The 21493-nt window shown below is 37.5% G+C and overlaps 1 protein-coding gene across 1 annotated transcript; it reads right to left on the bottom strand.

The window, feature by feature from the left end:
• Window positions 1-800: 800 nt before the first annotated feature.
• spag8 (sperm associated antigen 8) lies at window positions 801-10014 on the bottom strand. The gene is made up of 6 exons (XM_017714101.2): window positions 9821-10014; window positions 9320-9479; window positions 8827-8872; window positions 6800-6914; window positions 5941-6003; window positions 801-1257 (listed from the first exon to the last, which is right to left on the bottom strand). The coding sequence occupies exons 1-6, from the start codon at window positions 9887-9889 to the stop codon at window positions 1147-1149; spliced, it is 564 nt and encodes a 187-aa protein (XP_017569590.1). The 5' UTR covers window positions 9890-10014; the 3' UTR covers window positions 801-1146.
• Between the last annotated feature and the right edge of the window lie 11479 nt (window positions 10015-21493).

A 21493-nucleotide genomic window follows, 5' to 3' on the forward strand; every position in this document is an offset into this window, starting at 1 on the left:
CAATTCTAACAATTAGTTTCTCCAGAATGGAGCATTTCACATCAAACCACTTGACTTTGTTTACATCTTAAACATTTAATAAGGCAGAAAAATTAAAAATGATTTAATTCTTCTTTAAATCGTTGCCACCACATTGCTCCCCAGTCTGCATTCCCTGTCCAATTTTCACCATGCACATGTAGCATTGTCATGCATGGGATGCACTACATTGTGTTTTACAGTGCTGCCCGATCAGTACCGTGCATGTCCGCCTTTAATGCCGTTGCATTGTATTATAATATTTGTAAATGGTGAACATGCATGTCATAAATATAACTACATAGCAGTGCTGTAAAAGGAGCTGTTTATCTGTTTACCACCTATGATAACATTGATTTCTGTCAGCTCCTCTATGGGATCCACGTAATTTTAACACCAAGCTGGTTTACATTCACATTCCTACCCAGGGTTTAAATACCACTTCCTATTATATAGTGTTTCTATCTTTCTGTGGTTGAAAAAAACATTTAAATAATATTTTTTCCCCTTAAAAATATCTAATAACACTCATTTTTTATTGTCATTTTCATACCTTTATTCACAATCAAATTGGGATTTTCTGTAATTTTGTTGATGATATTGAATTATTGGATTATTGGATACACATTATTGGATAAGCAGATGCAGATCTATGGGGAAATAACATAATTGAGTATAAAAATGTAATAATAATTTCAATTATTATAACCTGAGTAGTGGGGGGAGTGATTTTGATGGACTATCATGCAGTAATTTTATTTTTAAAAAGCAGGCAAACTATGTCACAACAATCAAAAACCTTTACTCATATTCAGTACACATACAGCAACATTAAAAATAACACTTCTTGTCGTTCTGGAGAAGGAAAAGGACAGTCACTAAGTTTCAGTGTCCCATTAACTGAAATTACCTTACATAATTGTGATGTATTTGTATTGACACCTCAACAGAAGTACATCAGAACAGCAGATCATTTAAGATCACAGATGAATTGACTTTCTTTTTCTTTTCTTTTTTGGATGAATTTAGGCTATTTTGGTGTATTGTTATACATGTGTGTTATATTTAGTGTTATTTAAGTGTGGGTGAACAATTGTTGTACATATTACTAATTTCACTTCCCTTCTATTAGTTCTCATGAGTGAAATCCATGGGGTTGTCCAGGCGTTCGCTGATCGGTGTGCTGAAGGTGGTGTTCTTCTTAAACGGTCCATCTGGAGTTCCGACTCCTGTAACTCCCTGTTAAATAAAACAGTTAATTTCTTGAGAAGCCGTATTTGATATACATGGGTGGGCCACCAATGACAGCCTCTCTCTGCCCCATTAACCATTGTTCAATTCTTCACCACAAGGCCGCAGTTCACCAGAGGTTATTTGTATGGAGGATGTTTAAATCAGTTATTCATGATGTTCATACAGGTTTTCATGGTAGTCAGTGCATAAATTATGGGAAACTGAACAGTGAGACATCACCTCATAGAACAAGAGTGTTAATATACATATTTAGCAAAACTAAAGCATTTTTCATCAGTTCTATGTTTGTTGTCCTAAGTAATGTGGTGAAACAACTAAAGCACATGTCTATGTGGGTTCATGATATTTGTGGCCCTCCAAGTAAAGTGGTGAGATATTCCTTCTTTATCACTGTTGAGTTCATGTAGAAATAATTTGGGAATGCCATTAAATAAGTCTTCTTTTTATCTTCATATTGAATAGTGCGTACATCATCCTTCACTGGAGCTCATTTAAACACTCATTTAAATTTAGCGTAGCTGGTGTCTAGTCTAGCTCATTAGCACTTGCATTACCTACTTATGTTAAATTTTGAGATGAAGAAAATTATGTTTTTCAAGGAAGACATTGTATCTGTAACGTGGAGCGATGAGGAGGCGGACGCATATGCGGAGAAAAGCCAGATTTATTCGGGGCAAATCCAGGGTCGTGGTCAATACAGTGCAGGTTCAGGTAGCCAATACGAAGAGCAGGAGGCACAGATATGACAAAGACCACAGAAACCCAAATACTTAACAAGACACTTCAAACAGAACAAGCAAAACACCAAACACATCAAACATATCCAACAAATCAAACAAAGACCAGCACAAGTCTAAGGAAAACACAGGGCTTAAATACAAGAGGGTTAACGAGGGTTCACAAGACACAGGTGGAAAACAGGTGGAAACAATCAAGGGCGGAGACAAGAAACATTCTTCTATCAGGAGTTTTACATGGCCACATCCCCTAAGCTGCCCACAGCAGCGCAGTCCATGTTGGATGCCACAATTCTAATGGTTAAATCTCAAATGACTCCCCATTTCCTACATAGTAGGTACCTGCTACATAGGGAAAATATGGCTTCTGTGCACACATTGTGCTTTAAATGTTAGATATGGAGTCATGCTGCTAATGGTTGAATATAAGCTCAACATATACTGCACTATTAGGGTTTAGCAGCCATTATTTTATGATCTACATAGTGCATTAGATAGGGAGTCGGAGAGATTCAGCCTGTGTGATCGTGATATAATTCTGCACCGTGGTCGAGCATTCGCTAGATGAGTTGAGCAGTTGGCTAATCAGTAAGGATTTATACCTGCGCATGCTTAGTGGAAGCCTATAGCACCAAAATATACTTTGGTACATTTGGTATGTGTTACCATAAATATAAATAGTTCCTCTGTTAAAAGTGGTTTCTCTCATCTAATAAGAGTAGTAGGCGTTAAGTGCACCATTTTCTCCCATACTCAAGAGTGCCAAAAGTGTGGCTGCAGTTCCAAAACAGAGGCATTGGGAGCTGAAAATGTGGACTCTAAAGCTGAAGTGCTGTGGCTCTGCGCTTATACAACCCCTGGCAAAAAGTATGGCATCGCCAGTCTGGGATGAGCACTTATTCAGACATTTTATTCTGTAGAACAAACTCAGATCAAAAACATGATGCAATAATAAGGTCATTCCAAAGTGCAACTTGTTGGCTTTCAGAAATACTAAAAGAAATAAAAAAAACATTGTGGAAACAAAGTAAACATTACTTTTATTGAGCAAGCACGGGGAAAAAAATAAGGAATCACTCAATTCTGAGGAAAAAAATATGGAATCACTCAATTCTGAGGAAAAAAATATGGAATCACTCAAATTGGAGATAGAAAATAAGGACACACCCAGTCAATTTCCTTTCCCTAAATAGACACCTGCCTCAGATTAGATCTGCTCGTTAGTCTGCAGTTAAAAACACCTGCAGTCATGACAACTTGGAGGGCTGCTGGACGAAGTGGAGTGGCAAGACCATGGCTCCAACAAGAGAAATGTCTCTTGAAACAAAAGAGAGGATTGTGAAACTTCTTGAAGAAGGTAACTCTTCACGCATGGTTGCTAAAGATGTGGGCTGTTCACAGTCAGCTGTATCCAAGATATGGACCAAATACAAACAGCATGGAATGGTTGTTAAAGCCAAGCATACTGGTAGACCAAGAAAGACCTCAAAGCGTCAAGACAAAGAACTTAAGGCCATTTGTCTTGAAAACTGAAAAAGTACAACTAAACAGATGAAGCATAAATGGGAGGAAGCTGGAGCCAACGTATGTGACCGAACCGTAAGAAATCGCCTAAAGGAAATGGGATTTCAATACAGGAAAGCTAAAAGAAAACCATCATTGACACCTAAACAGAAAAGAACAAGACTGCAATGGGCTAAGGAGAGGCAATCATGGACTGTGGATGACTGGATGAAAGTTATCTTCAGTGATGAGTCAAGAATCTGCATTGGACAAGGTGATGATGCTGGAACTTTTGTTTGGTGCCGTTCCAGTGAGATTTATGAAGAGGACTGCCTGAAGAAAATCAAATTTCCACATTCCTTGATGATATGAGGCTGCATGTCAGGCAAAGGCACTGGGGAGATGACTGTGGTTAATTCTTCTATCAATGCACAAGTTTACATTGACATTTTGGACAGTTTTCTCATCCCTTCAATTGAACAGATGTTTGGAGATGATGAAATAATTTTCCAAGATGACAATGCATCCTGCCATAGGGCAAAAACAGTGAAGGCATTCCTTGGAGAACGACACATTCAGTCGATGTCATGGCCTGCAAATAGTCCAGATCTCAACCCAATTGAAAACCTGTGGTGGAAATTGAAAAAAATGGTCCACAAGAAGGCTCCGACCTGCAAAGCTGATCTGACAACTGCTATCAAAGAGAGTTGGCACCAAATTGATGAAGAATACTGTTTGTCACTCAAGTCCATGCCTCAGAGACTGCAAGCCGTTATAAAAGCCAAAGGTGGTGCAACTAAATACTAGTGATATATTTTAAATGTTCTTTTGTTTATCTGTTTTTCATGATTCCATATTTTTTTCCTCAGAATTGAGTGATTCCATTTTTTTTTTCCCCGTGCTTGCTCAATAAAAGTAACATTTACTTTGTTTCCACAATGTTTTTTTTTTTTTTTTATTTATTTCTTTTAGTGTTTCTGTAAGCCAACAAGTTGCACTTTGGAATGACCTTATTATTGCATCATGTTTTTGATCTGAGTTTGTTCTACAGAATAAAATGTCTGAGTGCTCATCCCAGACTGGTGATTCCATACTTTTTGCCAGGGGTTGTATATTACTGGGGTTAGCCACATGCTGCAGTGTCACAAGGCCTCTAACTACAGACTGTGGGACAGAGAAGCTGGACATCCATATCCAATGTATCACTTTGTTAGCCACACTCCCTCTTCCAAATCATTGGCTCACAAAGGAAAGAGTAAGTGTAGATTACAATTTAATGATTTTGGTTTATATTTCTTGATAAATTAGACAGATTAGACCACTATTAAATTTCCAGTTTTTATTACATTTTATTTAGTAACGAAATATATTCTCTTTTTTTTTTTGGTGTGTAATTTGTGGTGATTATACTGTTCTCAAAATATAAAGAGCTCATGAATGGGCAAATCATGAGGACTCCACTATGGATATTGTGGCCAATGGTGGCCTTTCTAGGGCAGGACTTCTTTTTGTGTTTCAAATAAAGAGACTCTAGTGGAAAATGGCTGTGCAAGTTCTCAAGCAACAGACACCACAGAGCTCCCTCCAACAGAAAACACCCCAAGCAGCGAAACAGTGGAATAGCTAAAGATTGTGAGATTGGATAGCTAAATAATCAAGTTGGAGAAAGGAGCGTGTAAGGCAGCAGTTTGTTGAGTTTGTTATTTTACACCAAGGTCTTCAAATCTTCGTACTGGGTAATAGGCAGTGCCTACTCCCAGGTAGGTCCTTGGCTTGGTGAGAAAGTTGCTGTAGGGGGGAGTGGTCAATGGAAGATCTAATTAACTCATGACCGACAGATGAGACAGATTGTATCCCCATCCTATGATGCTACCTGTTGAGCAATTAAAGAGGACTTTTTTTATTTTCTGTATTTAATTTATTTAGTAACAATTTAACCCCTTATGTTTTATCAATAGGGTGCTATCAAAAGCTGGGTCAGCTGTTCCGGTGGGAGAAACAGTATTTTTTATATATTTTTTTGTTTAGTCAAAAGCTGATGCTGTTAAAATTTTTAATTTCTATTTCTTTTGTTACATTATGAGTCTTTTGCTCAGTGTGTATTTGCTGCTAAGCACTGTGTATTTTTGTTGTATCAAAAATGACATTAAATCCCACAGCAATCTAGAAGTCCATGGGTGCACAATTGTCCTCTTGAGCTCTTACTGGATTGGTAGGATGGTTAATTAATGGCTTTCCTTGTTTTTTTCAGTGATAGTTCGCTACTTCATTTTGAGGGCCCCAAATGTCATGAACTCATGAAGAAGCAATGAGGTATTATATGTATGAATGAACGATTATTCATGCATGAAATAATGCATGAATCAGAACATGTCATGTACCTTTATTGTACAATGTTACCAAATGTAATTATAGCACCATACAGTACCTGAACCTTCTGATAGTTTTCACTCCAGAATGTGATGGCTTGGTTAGTTTTGTAGTCATGGTCCTAAAAAACAAAAAAAAATTAATTTTCTCATCACTATAGTTAAAGATTTATAGTATTGTGGTACTTTTGTTGCCTTTATAATGGAAATGTAGAGTAAATGAAAATTAGTTTATTCTGTACACAGGCCATCAAAAGTCTGGGGATATGCTGCCTTAGTTTTTGCATTTTCACCATTGCTTTTCAATTAAATAAGAACAAATACCTGCAAAGATTAAAGTATTGCACTGAGTTAGCTTCATTTAAATATGTATGTTATACAGTATGACATTTGAACATCGAACATATGGAGTTTGTCCTTCTTCGCTGTAGTAACAGCCTCTGAGAAGGCTTTACACTAGATTTTGGAACATTGGTGAGTGGATTTGACTGCACTCAGCCACAAGGTCATCATGGGGTCAGGTACTGATGTTGGATTATCAGTTCTGGATCACAAATGCCACTCCAACGTTTAACAACCCAGCGCTGGTGGCTTTATACCTCTCAGCACACTTGGTGTTGGGCATGACAGACCTTAGGCTCAATGTGACTCCTCCATTCTACTGCCAGTGCTTTTCTAGAGATTATATAAATTGTGTGTGCACAGTTGAATGCCTGTATCAGCAATGGTTGCACCTTACAGTAGCCCAACATCAGTTAGAAGGAGTGTCAGGAAACTTGAGGACATATAGCGTATGAAGAGTAGATTTTTCATTTATTACAACCCTTTTGGAAAGCTGTGGAAACCCTTTTTGAAAGTATTCCTAAACTTTTGATGTACAGTCTATATGCAGAGTGAAAGCTGAGTGCAGTGACAAACCATGGATGGAGCTGAGCAGACAGATTTGAAACCCTCCGCTGCATAGTCAGCTCTGGTAACAGAGCACAGTTCTTGGGCTGGAAGCTCTGGGTTGAGGTCTGCTTGTATTTGCTCACTGTAATACAAATCACAATTCTCTCACTACTCTTCAAAACAATACTCCAACATTTTAACATACAGTTGATTACCACAGTAATCAGACAAGAATTTTGCTGTGTCTGCTGTACTGTGTATTTCAAACTTATATAATAAGAGTAATCACTGGGCATAGAAGTCTGATAGATGTGGGCAGTGCATTCAAAATCCATACTTTAGGAAAATGAATGTTATTTCTCTGAAATCGTGGCTTAAATTACCTTCATAATCGAAAAACAATTGATTAACTTATAGAACTGCAGTGAAACTTCAGCAAATAAGTTACCGTTGTTCTCTTTTTGGATCTCTTTGGTCTAAAGCAAAATGATAAACCTCCAAACTGAGCGACTCATAATGACATTAACACCAAAAAAGGCATCAGAAACTAAATGTCAATGACTGAAATGCAACAAAGTAAAAAGTAGATTCCTGAGCAAAAGTAAAAGTATCATTTGAAAATAAAAATCTACCAATTTTATCTGAATACATGAAACTGAGTAAACATAATGCCTAATTCTAGAAAAGCCTTAGTGAAAGCCTTAGTTGCTCCAGTATTGGAAAGTTGGAAAAAAGTTCATAAGAATAGATTTGGTAAAACATTTCTTACTTTTGTCTTATCCTAAGACCTGTACTGTTATATTTATATACTATACTATATACTGTTGTATTATTTGAATATTTGTACTTTAATACAAATATTCAGACACTTTTGTTTTGATGTTTGGAGAAAGAAGGACTGCATGTATAACCCAAGAACTCCATACCCTGAGTACAGATGTGGGACCATCATGACATAGGACTGCTTCTCTGGAAATGGTACTGGGGAGTTATATGTCATTGAAGGAAATATGAATGGAGAAATGTACTGTGGACATATTAGAGGAGAATTTAGTCTCATAGTTAAGAAATTGAATTTAGGGTTAAGATAGACGTTTCAACAAAACAACAACTCAAGACATACAACTACAATAACAAGACTTCTTTTCTGTGTTTCTACATTTTTCATCCTCAGCTTTTTCTTTAGAGGCCTGAATTCTAAAAAGCTGCTTTGTAACAAAGTTTGTTGTTAATAAAAACAAAAATACAAATCAAACTGAATTGAACATAGACAGCTCCTATCGGGACTGCCCAGTGTGGCCTGCAAGAACATTTGATTTAGCCTCCAGAAAAATAACCCAACCCCACCCCTAAAAAATAACTTCTTGAGTTTTGTTGTATCCCATAAAATTGCGTATTTTAGTATTTTATAAACAAAATCTAGTCTAATCTTATGAAGAACATTTTTAAAACTTCTCTGAAATGTGTTTACCTTTATTACATGTATACTCTTTTGCCTTTTTGGCCCTCAACCCCACAATTAGTTTGGGCACTCCTTTTTAATGTAGATTCCTGGGTGACATTTTTATTAGAGAGTGCGTTCTGCTTGCCGCTGAAGTCATTGACACACAGTTCTTTTAAGAAAGCACAACTGCCCTCCCAACCTCTTAGCACAATGGTTGTTCCCTAGTTGTGGCCAGTTACTGTCTTTGATTCAGGGTTCATATCCAGGTCTGTGGCTATGAGCTACTGTCTCACTTTGATGTTTGTTATGTCTCTTTTCTTCGACCAAAGCAGAGGCCAGTCATCAAGGACACATCTAGTGATCCCCATAGCGACAAATATGAAATTCCATGATAAAGACTAATTGAAAACTTTTTAATTGAACTATAAAATAGAGCTGAGACAAACAGTCTTACATCAGCCACTTCCCACTATTTCCTATGGTCTCTCCATCGTAACAAGGAGCGTAGGAGAATGCTAAAGTGTCGTTAGAGCTTCAGACAAGATGAGGTCATCTGTCTTGTCTTAGCTTAAAGCTTAAAATTCACAAAGAGTCTGGTTCAGACTGTTACCTTATTGTCTTGATGAGGCACTTCTCCAACAGCTCAGCCCGTAATCCTAGAATAAATAGTGCAGCGTCACTGATGAGGCAAAAGGATTTTTATAGCAGGCAGCCCAGTTTCCTTTCAAAAGCAGCTTCTTGTGATGCCATGCACTGGATTCATGATACACAATGGAAGCACTTCTGGACCAGTTTCTGGTTATGAATTGACCCCTTAAATTGCCAAGACCTGTCAGCAGGCCCAAAGTTTTATCATGCACTTCTGTAACTTAAGAATAGCTAAACCAGTTTGAAGATTGAAGCCCATGTAGTTACAGAATAATAAGTCTTAATTTATATTATTAATAAACCTGGGATTTTAAGGGGTTAAGTTGTAAGTTTTGAGTGTTACATTTTTTCTCAATTTTGATGACAGCAAAAGTTTGACAGCAAAAAATACACCATTGATTGAATAGAAATAAAAAATAAACAATACAAATTCAAGCAAAGAATATTTCACATACCTTTGTGTCTTACTCGTGGGCCAGTGGGGGTGGTGAAGGCTGCTTTCACTGTACTTACTCCATGTATTTTGGAGGTCATGTCCACAGTGAGAATACCCATATGTCCATTTCTGTTGATGTGGGATTTGGGCCCTGTATTGTCCAGCAATGCAGTGGCTCTCTTAAGTGCATGTAAAAGATGTACATATGCATATGTAGAAAATACATTCATTTATCTTTCTGTAAGTTCTGTAGGTGATTTTTCTTTCTGTGCATGCAGCCATGTGACAACATTTGTGATCAGACCATAACACGGTCTTGTTGCTGCAAAGTAGTACAGGTAACATCAGTAAAAAATCACATAAAACTCCACCATTTCTGGCAACAATTAATTTGGACTTTTTCATGTTGTCCGTCAACATTAGAAGATATATGAACTTACTGAATGCAAGAGATTTTTGTTCTGAATAGACGAGCACAAATATAAGGAGTATACAACTATAGTTTTAGGTTGCCACTCACCTCTTCTACCCAGTTATGCAGTAAACTACCAAGTTGTCTGTTTTCCAAATTAACCTCCGAGGAACTCATTTTAATTGTATTTTACACGTGGAAGCGACAGCTTGAATTAATTTGTCGTTTCTAATGTCCAAACGACTGCATGTACCAAGAAACTCTTCGTGCTGTTTACGAGTCTCAGTTCAGCAACGCGTTGCTCTGCGTGGCTCTGCGTTGCCATAGCAAACGTAAACAAAAGCAATTGTGACGTCGCTGCTTTTGGTGCTCACGTAGGTTTCGGACGAAGGTAAGAAAGGTTCCCACACGTTACTCATTCGCTGTAAGAGGCATCATCTAATATTATGAAAAGTCAATGTATTGATTATTTTTTTCAAATACTACATTCATAAACAGTTCTACACCAAACTGTTCTGTTTTCTTTTAGAATTGTCTCACACTTTTTAATTTTATACAGAACTAAAATGAGATTTATTGTTAAAAAGATCTAAAGAACAAATATTTTCTTGTTTGTTTAAACCAGTTTTTTCCTTTCTTTCTCTCCCTCTTTTTTATCTGTTTCTTTATACACATAACGATCCTCATTGTTTTGTCTCTCCTGCTTGTAATTATTTTTCCTTTATATTAACACTGCTCAGTTTAGAGGATTTCTGATGTTTGTGTCGTCATGTATACTATATTAATCTTTATAAAGTAACTTTGTTTGTACTGTGTGTGCATCAGCCAATGAAAAATTAGCTGGGACAATTTTCACAAACTATGAAGATCATCTTGAATTGGAGCATTCTGTGTTTGAGGTGGGCAGTACATTGCCAATGTGGAGCAGTCTGAATACTATATATACATAGATGGCCTACAGTAGTCCTAAGACTTCTCACCATGTACTTTAAAATTAAGCTCAGCAGCAGAGCTAGGTTATGCAGAGCACTGATTAATTGCTATTCCACTTTAAATCCACTGCTGGGTGCACACAACACTGCATAGCTTAGCATCTGCTCTAACAACACTGATCGTGAGCTGTTTCACTTAGAGATTACAGAACTCCAAGCAGAAATCATAATAATGACTGAGGCTTTTTCAGACCAGTATTGACACTGCTGTGTTATCTTACTGAAAATCTTTTAGGCCTAACTTAACATAAAAAATAAACCCAGATGTGATCTGCAAAGGCTTTTCTTGACTGAGATGCTTTGTTTTCTTCTGCAAGAGCTTGATTTCCCAATTTTCTCATTGGTAAAGCTTATAGGCACATTTGTTTTGTTATTCAGCCAGTATCAGACAGATGCTATGGGGCAGAACGAAAGGGAAAGCTCGGGAGATTCAGAATGGTTTCTGCCAGGCTAACCGTCAAACCCATCATAAGTGGAAACAGAAGTAAAAGAAATTCAACTGTGACCCCTTTGGACTGGATCTGAGCAGCAGAGCTGTATTTACCTTACGTGGAAGCTTACTACTAGGCCCTGTTGGCTCAGTTTGACAAGATCTTTTGGCAGAGTGAAAAACCAGTGAACTGACTCATCTTTCCTTAATATGTAAGGATTACCAGAATTGCATGTATAAACAATAAAATAATAGGATTGCACTGATATAGAATTTCTGGGCTGGTAACAATGACTCATAAATAACACTTTGTTATGAATAATATTTATGCCAGGAATTATGCTTACTTAATAATAATAATAAAATGCTCCACACTGGAGACCTGTCCATCACAAGGATAATTGGCTTAGATTGTGTGTGTGTGTGTGTGTCTTAAAATCCTGGGTTTTTTTTACACGCTGTTGTTTTTGACTTACTATTAAGTAACTATAGAAACTTTAATTCAAACTGATTGAGCTATTAAGTTAAGTTGACAGGCCCTGGCCATTTAAGGGTTTAAGAGAAGAATGGTGTGTCAATGTGTGCACAAGCTAAAAATAAGGTGCTAAATTTTCTGTTGTAAATATTAGTGTTAATTCGAATATTGGACCAATAATACTTCAGTTTCAATAAATCAGCAAACAAAAGATCAGCTGCTGATATATTGTGCACTACTATAAAACAGGCAGTTCAGCACTGGAAAAAGGATTAAATGCCCAGTTGACTTGTAGGAAATAGAGCATTTGTCTCTTCAGCATTTCAGTCTTTTGCTTTTCCACACCCTTCTTCAGCAACCCATCTCTCTATGCTCTGTATGCAACAGTCAAGTGCCATAACCAGCATGACTCTAAAGGGAGCTGAAGGATTAGTTCTCAGAGTGATGCACAGAAACCAGTCTGTAGGTTTCTCCCTAGAGAACTGATGGATGAGCGGGAACAGGAAGGGAGGATAGAACTCTCTCTCCACCCAAGTTGTCAGGAAAGTGGAACGAAAGTGGAATCATTACATCCCATCCAATCCAATTCCACAAAGTTATTTACTCATGATAGGGTGATCTCCCCAGCCATCCTCAAAGCCACAAGTCATTGCACTCTAGAGTACTGAACTGATGTGAGATTATGAGTTTGAAGTAGTTTACGAGCAGTGGTTGGGCGGTGCAAGACGTGGGAATTTTTTATGTCTTTGTGGAAACAAAACATAACCTTTTATGTAGTAGAGACATTTTGTTAATCGCCATTATGAAAAAGTAATAAAATTATTTATTCAATTAGGCAGCACAGTGGTGCAGCTGGTGGCGCTGTCGTCTCACAGCGAGAAGGGCCTGGATTTGACTCCCTGCCTGGGCGACCAAGGTCCTTTCTGTGTGGAGTTGAGTCTGACTGAATGTGTAGCTGTTACTGAGAAAAGCAGTCAGAAACAGAAAAAACATACCAAAGTAAAGAAAGAAGCTGCTGGTGTTCTCAGAACAATAGAGTGGCCTCCCCAGTGACAAGACCTCAACATCACTAAAGGTTTGGATCATGAGAAACAGAAAATACAACCAAATTCTATGATTGAATGTTGGAGGTGTGAAAAAACATTCCTGCATATTCATTGGCACTGCTGACATAAAAATAAACAAATCAATGGTAGTCTCTGACTTTTGTACAGTATATTCACATAGTTCAAGATAGTAGTGTGTTTGTGTGTGTGTGTGTGTGTGTGTGTGTGTTCTTCCACAAATCTGTAAGTCCTGTACAGCCACATGTAATGCATAAAGCCAAGAATTATTCATACACCTTTTCTGTAAATATAATCCAAATGTATACATCATCCTAAATCTGTACATAATGCCTTTTAATGGTACTAGTAATAATCATAGTAGATCATAAAATAACTTTCAAGTTTAAGTCTAATGACAAACCATTTAACAGACTCAGAAATTTGAGAGGAAATCATAGTGTCTATGGGCCAGTTATGCAAGACCTCTCCCCAGTACCAGTTATTCCTCATGGAAGGATTAAGCCAGCTTTTCAGGATATTAGCAAAACAGTTGTGAAGTCATGTTTTTCACTAATGCCTTATTATTTATGCACCGACCCCCCCCCCCCCCCCCATACACACAAGTCACACTTTTTCTAAAATCTGCACATTTTCTTTATTTCTTAATCTTATTTATTACATAATACACTGAGACAAATAAAGTTAAAGTGACAAAAGTTTTTGTCTTATTTGCGCCATGATAATGATAGTCAATGTGCAACAAACTAATGCTAATTCTCTCTGTCACCTACTCAGATATATCCTCATCGTCCTTAAGCAGCTTTTTCGTTCTTGTCTTCTCGTTGCCAGTTTGATTTTTTGCAGTTGTGTCAGTCAGTACCAAATTCTTTATACTGTTTTGCATTTTGATATGCTAATCTTTCAAGGCTAAGGTGGGTGATATGGCAAAAATACTATATTGTGATATTTCAAAGCATTTTCATGATACACAATATGCATCATGGCATTTAGTTTTTCTGAGACTTAATAAGCTGGAACAGACAAAATTGAACTGTGGTGGCACACATAAAAATACTATTATAATAATAATAAATGAGTAAATAAATTGAATTTTCATTCAATGTTTTACAAACTGAGATTCTCTAAATCCATACAAACAGACCTAATTATGCTCACCTTTTAATAAAATATATAGTTAGTCTGTGTTCTTTAAGCACTGATGATAGATATATATATTAATAAAATACATAGTTAGTCTGTGTTCTTTAAGCACTGATGATAGATATATATAATGATAACAATAAAATATTGTCATATTGGCCACCTCTAACAAGACTTTAAAAGCAGTAGAACTAAGAGAGTTTTTGTTACAATTAATTTGTTTTCAGATTCTATTTATTTTATTTTTATTAAATCCAAGAGAATAATGTCCTCAACAGACTTGAGGATTGAGGCACAGGAGGAGATTTAATCTGTTCTATGGAGCTCTTGATGTCGAAAAGCTAAGTTCTCCCCTAGGCACAATTAGCATGGAGAGTTGGATGCATCGTGCCTGTGTTGAGAATCCCTGTCTGTGTTTGTCTTGAATCCTAACAATTCAGCATGTGCGTTTCTGAAGAACTGTCTCCTTTGAGTGCTTAATGAATGTGGTTGGATTCTTCCATGAGTCTCTCAATGTGCACTCGAAGGAACAGTGTGCGCCAGCTGTGCCAGATGGAGCTCTGTGTTCAGCTGAAGGAGCTGCGCTGGATCTGATGAGCTTCTCTCACTAGCTATGTGAAGATATAAGCTATATGTAATCATCAGCAGCATGCTGTCTTATATCTGTAAATAATGATGTGGTAACTCGACCTTCGCTAAGTGGTTTCCAAAATGCAATCACAGAATCACACACAGACACTCTCTGAGAAGAAAAGAAAACATTTCTCACAATTTTTTAAATAACTGAGCAGCAGCAGAACAGCTGTTTGACAAAACATGCACTAGCTGACTAGGAAAACAACATAAAAGGGTATTTTCAGGGCAACACTTCTAAGTTCTTGACACAGCAACACTATTTAGTCTGTGGATGGGGCAGTTGCTAACAAGAAACACTGGGCCTTATTCACCAACTGTTCTTAAGAAGAACTTTCTTATTAAAACCCACGTACACAGTTTTCATGAAGATTCTGACATTCACTAATGTTTTCATGTTCAGGATTTGTTTTAGGTAAGAGCAGAATCTAAGAACACTACAGGGCACACAGATGCCAACCATTCTTCAGTTTAAGAAAACATTGTGAATCTGATATAGACTTTGTACTTAGGACTCTTCTCAGGAACAAATTTACAGAAAAAACTTGGTGAGGTGATACTGGTGAGACCCATTTTTGTGAACACTGCTGTAACTCGCAGTGCTAATTTAATTATAATTGTATCAATATACCCATCTCAAAATGGCTATTTGTTATCTCAATGGGGAGCTCTTATTTCTTTCTTTTAACTATCAATTAAGCTAAGCTAGCTGCAGTGACATTATGTGCAATCAGTAGGGAAGAGTGATACCTAACCCAGCATGAGGTAAAACTGAACACAGCTTTTATGGTGTTAAACAGGTTTAAACTATGTGGTTCTGCTCACTTCCTTGTATTCTTGTAGCCCACTTGGTGAATATATATATAACGTAGCACCGTTTTAAAGCCCATAACTCACTGAGTAGAGCTACACTAATGTACAGACTCCACACGACATGTTTGTTGTGTTAAGATACAAACTAAGATACTCAAATAATAGCAGCTCATATCTACCATATATATTCAGAACAGTTCATTTTTTGGAACCTTAGATTTACGATGCTGATACTGGTTGTTCCACGTTGTGGTCACAAGTAAATTTGCCAATGTTTGAGAATATTTCTTGTCACTAGTCAGTAGCGCAAGTTAACTTGCCCCTCAACCTGTTACAATTAATATTTGCTTTTGTCATGTTCACAAATGGTAGGAGCTTGAAACAAATTATGTTTTCATCTGTAGAAGCACTTGCTTGTCTAATAGTTGAACCACATAAAATATTAGTTTTTCTGAATTATTTTACAAATCTTTTTGCAAACCTTCAAACATACTAAGCTCTTATAAGCCCTGTTCCTGCCGAAGTAGTGAGGACGTTCTCCTGGGGCACAACATCATGGCTTTGTGGCCATTAGCGCGTGTCCATTTTAAAACGCAGCATGTCTAACCGTCGCTGCGCCAGAGACTTAGATCAACATTCCCCCGCCCAGTGTTTACAGTGTGTCCTATGTGTGGTCACTCGCCCTAGCCGAGATTTGGAGGGGGATCCAAATTTTCTCAACCTCAATTAATTCTTCCGTCGATTCTGGGGAAGAGGAGTCAGGCACTGAGGGATATTTTTTGGCTCCTCTCTTGCTTGCCTCTTTTTCTTGGGCTGTGCGGTATGTGAGGGCTCCGAATGTAGCCGAGCACATTTAGCATTCTTGTGGTTGGTGCTGCTGAATATGGGGAATTTAAGGTGTGACAGAGAGCAGTGTTTTGTGCAGCAGAGCTTCATCTTGCCAAGGTGGACCCTGACAGCCTCCAGCAAATAACAAATAATGGCTTTCACTTGAGGTAACCAAGAGTAGGGCACAGGCCACAGCACAGTTGGACTGTTTTCTTCATGCTCTGTCACTCTGCTTGATGGTTAGTTGTGTTGACTTGTGTTGCTCAGGATTGGAGTTTGGCACAACTACAGCTGGTTCATTCAAGTGGTCTCTGTCTCTCTTGCTCTCTCACATAAACACACGTTCACACACTGGATTTAATGAAAATTCTGGCTCCTTATCAAGGCAATTTAGCATTGTTTTGTTCTTTTGTGTGCTGCCACAGGTGTTCAGGTTATAGCCTATTAAGCTTGAAGCAGTGCTTTGTTCACATGGATAGATAAGAAATTTTCAGTAACAGTGTCTAATGCTACAATCAATAACCATACCCAAACTAAGGTTTTATCACAAGTTACAGCATTATTGCATTGTTTTACTCCTTATAAAGCTTTTCATGGAGGCATCTGCAAGATTTTGGCTTCTGGTCTATGGAAATGTAAGTTGTTATGAGTAAGTCTGAAGTCCTGAGTCAGACTCTTGTATTCAAAATGCCACTGATGTAACCTGACAACTAGACCCTTCTTCTCCAAAAACAACTTGTAATGTCCACCATTGGCAATTTGAATTTTACACTTAAGGGGTTAAGATGATGTTGAATGTGAAAAAAGAGAAATACTTCCACATTTTAATGAAAATACAGACCTATCACAGATGATAGCAGTTCACTAGCTGAGGTAAGAGTAAAGATAATGAAATTGCAGTTTTTGTTTACAGATGAGTGTATTTCAGCATAATCTCCAGTAATATAGCATTACCAAAATTATTCAAGCAACACTTGTTCTCCTTAGAGCAGGAGAAGGGAACTAGGGGCTAGAAGTATCCAGCACAACTTGATGGTTTCACTGTTCTAGCACATAAGCTAAAACCTGGTAATATAACTAAATGCAAAGTTGAATTAGGTGTGCTTTGCCAGGAAAATCAATTTGAAATTAGTCTAAAATAGGCATAGGCAAGCCTTAGCAGATGTTCAATGTAATAACGTTGTAACTTGGCTACTTCTTTGAGAATGTGAAAATTTATTTAGTTCTACAATTAGAAGTTTAACAGCAGGTCCCACAACTGGCTGACCTCAACTGTTTAATAAGGCCTTTAATAAGCGTATCACTGACCCCCAACAGTCCAAGACAATAGAAGGTATTTAAAACTGGTCTTTTTTTCTTTTTTCAACTCTTTCTTTTTTTTCCCCTTTACTCTTCAGAAGACATTCTCCCTTCTGTCTCGGGAAATCAACAGGACGTAATTGGCAAGAAGAGGGAAAGAACTTATTTCAGTCATGTAAGTGCACTCCGTTGCCGAATCTCCACGACATAATCGAATTTGTGGCAGTTAATAAGTGCTATTCATCAGATGGGGATTGGGGGTGGACTCAGTATTTACCTAGCTGGAATAACACTTCAGCCCAGGCCGAGCAGCCTGCCTCCGTGTGTTGTTTTAGCAAGGTTTTTGCTGCTGGGTTATGTGAGAGCCACTGTCTCCTCTCCAAACGTGGCTGGAGAGCTTTTCTTCAGGCCCCTGAGCCTGGGCCTTGTGTTTTGCTTGGCAGACGGGGGCATAGTCAGCTGGCCTGCACACTCTGGAAGCAGAGCTGATGCTGTTAAAGCACCTTCTTTTCCTTTGAAGGGATGGTGTGAGGAAGAAAGAAGCGAGGGGCTGTTAACTGGGCCGTTTCATTGTAGCACACAAACACCTTCAGCTGTAGCCAGCTGCCACTCTTTCACCATGTTCTATTTTGAACTCTGCATTTGCTATGACCAACAAAAAAGGGAGAGAATGAAGGAGCAAGATGAATAGACTCTCAACACACTCCAAAGGACACAGGAATGACCTTTGCCTTTCATTCTCGGTCGGCTTTCTCCATTAAGGCATTTTAGGTCTTTTGATCTTCATCTACTGTGTCATCCATTTGCTGCCCTGGGTAGTCATACAGATGCTGCTTATATGTCAAGCCCAGTGAGCAAAAAAGAGTTTCCTTTATTTATCTATAATCCATGCTGTATCTTGTTATAAGTGATCTATGCAGTGGCATAGGACCCCTGAGCTACAAGGAGACCTGTAAGTATATTGTCACTACTGGGACAGACCCATGTGTCTTTGTTTTTTGTATATAGTTTTTTACATAATTAAGAAACACCTTTTACCTTTTGTGCAAGATTTTCATAATGAAAAGAACAATAGAAATGGCCCAAAATTACTTGGCAAATATAAAAAAAAAAATTTAAATTAGTGAAAAGTCACCATTTTGGAAAAAGCAGATTTTCTTCTGACATTGGCAATACATTTATATTATTGTATAATAATATATGACATTTACTTTAAGATTTTTTTATAGTTTGTGTCAATCATTGTGATACTGGCATTGTTTACAGCTCTAATGGTAGATTACTACACTGATTGGCTTGACCATATTCAAAGTGGTTTTCACAGCCCAGACTATACATCAAGAGATACGGCCACATCTGTAGTCCTGTACAAAATGTTCAAGCCAGATGACTAGATACATATTTATCATGCATAGATTAATGAACTGAATATGATTAGAACAGATAGATGGGCTTGTTGCTGGGAACATATACATTCACTTTATTAGTACTCATACCTTGTATCTACCTTGCTCATTTTCCATTTTATCAGACCCAATTACTGTAGTCGAGCTGTTTCTTTGTGTAATTTATTATTCTTATTTTAAACACCATTTATCAAGGGTTAGGAACCATCAAAAAACAACCATGGAGCAGTTATTTGGGTGGTGGATCGTTCTCAGGATTGCAGTGAGATATGTTAATATTTGTAGCAGTGGTATAAGTGTTTCACACAGCATGTTGCTGGAGTTTTTTGTGGATATCTTTTGCTGCACAGTTTTGATGTTAGTCATCATCTAGTCCTTCATTAGTGGTCAGTTCCTAACCACAGTACAGTGTAGAATGGTCATTTTGTTTGGTGAACTTATTTTCAGTCCAGAAGGGACACTGAGTTGTTTAAAAACTCTATTTACACAGTTGTGTGATCCAAACCATGCAGCGATGTGGTAAGAAGACCTGATAAAATGGACAATTGGTATAGATACAATGAGTGGACCAAATAAAGTAGCCATGTCTACCCATGTCTGTGTGGGGTCCTTCCACAGCCAAATACAGGCAGTCAGGCCAATTGGACAAGCTACATTGCCCCTAGGTGTGAATGTGTGTGTGTATGTATTTGTCTGTCTGTCTCTCTGCCCGGCGATGGACTGGCAACCTGTCCAGGGTGTATCCTGCTTTCTACCCAATCACCACTGGGACAGACTCCAATACCTCCTGCGACCCAGGAGGATAAGTGGTTTAGAAAATATATGTGTGTAAAACCATATCTGGCATCAAGGAGGCATATTTGTAACCATTTAATCTAATAACTTTCTGTGAGGTAACTTGTACAGATATTAAATGCTTTATATTTCTAGTTCCTATCACCACTTCCAACATATAATCCTGACTTTAACTTTCTTTACAAAGGAGCATTTCACATCACACCATAATTATTACTTTATTTACACCTTAAAGTCATGATGATTTAGTAATGCAAAGATATTAAAATATTGGTTAAATACATCTTTAACTGTCTATACTATCTGCTCCTCCATCATGCAGAGTATAAAGAACCATGGGCTATGGGAGAATGAGAACTTTCAAAAAATCCTTAAAAAAAAACCACCTTTCAATCACAAGTGATAGCAAACAATTTTTAATTGTAGAAATACAGAGTACACCCATATGGTAAGTGGACGTGATAAAATGATTTTTTAAAATTTATGTGTTATTAAATGGTTAGGAGTCATTCAGGGTGTTTTGGTGTGAAATGCTCTGTTGAAGAGAACCTGATTGAAACCTGATTGTTCACCCATGGTGGTGACAGGAACCAGTAATCTGAAGAATGCAATGCCTTTAAAAGCTCCCTCGTGGAAAGTTATTATATTTGATGGTTACAAGTACCTGATGCCTGAGACATGATAGATACGAATAAAATAAGGTTTACGTTTAAAACATATGTATATTTAGATTTACGGCATTTGGCTGACGCTCTTATCCAGAGCGACTTACAATTTGTATTGTAACCCCAGCCTACAGCGTAGAAGCCAAAGGTGTTACCCACTACACTATCCAACCACTATAAATATATATATATATATATATATATATATATATATTTAAATTCAGTTCATGATATATGCAGAGTGTTGTAAGGCAAATAAAGTCTCTCTTAATTCTTTTCCTATTGTAACATTATCAGCATTACATATAAAAGCTCATTTAGTGGTAGTTTGGGTTGTAAATAAAATAGCTATACTTGTGTTGTAGAAATTGAAAACCCTGGTTCCTATGAGCACTGTTGGTAAATTCTTCTACGGTGAACCATTTCACACCAAAACAAAAACTATATGAGTCAATCTCAGAATTATGCATACATTACAAAACATTGGTGGAATTCCCCTGCTGTTCTTTAAATATCAAATATGTATATCATATATATAATATATACATATAAATATAAATTATGGAATTCATATTAAACCTGCGAACATATATGAATATGAATTCCAGAATTTGTTTTGATAAATAAAAGTCTTAGCTGGGGACAAAATTGATCTTGCATTGAAATTTATTACAAAATAATATTACCACATGCACTTAAAACAGCTGGTACATCAAGGGTTCAAGAGTAAAGAAAATATTTCTAGATAGAACGATGACCACTCAAAGAACCCTTTTCATGATTAAAGGGCTCTTTGCCTGGTAATTGTTGAATTACAGAGTGCACTTATATAGTAAGTGGACCTGATAAAATGGACAATGAGAGTAGATACAAGCTATGTGTGCCTAATACAGTGGCCATTAAGTGTATATACATAGTGTGCATGTTCAACAGAAAAGCTGAGAGTTTTTCTCTGGTCTGTCCATTCTACAGACATGCAGTCTAGCTGTTGGACCTTGCAAAATAAACGTGGGTTCAAATTCCTGTACTGTCCCATTCCCGGTTTGTGGTTTTAGAAACAGCTCTGTTATGAGCATATGGCCAACAGCTGTCCTTTGACAGCTCCAATATCTGCCTGCAAACACCTGCACAAAAGTCACACACGAGCCACTCACATGTCTAAACACACACTGCACTGTTGTGACAACAGTAACCAAAACCAGACTGGACACACGCAGGTCAGTACTTAAATTGGCCCA

The sequence above is a fragment of the Pygocentrus nattereri genome, chromosome 23 (genome assembly GCF_015220715.1).
Source record: "Pygocentrus nattereri isolate fPygNat1 chromosome 23, fPygNat1.pri, whole genome shotgun sequence".
In the NCBI taxonomy this organism is placed as follows: domain Eukaryota; kingdom Metazoa; phylum Chordata; class Actinopteri; order Characiformes; family Serrasalmidae; genus Pygocentrus; species Pygocentrus nattereri.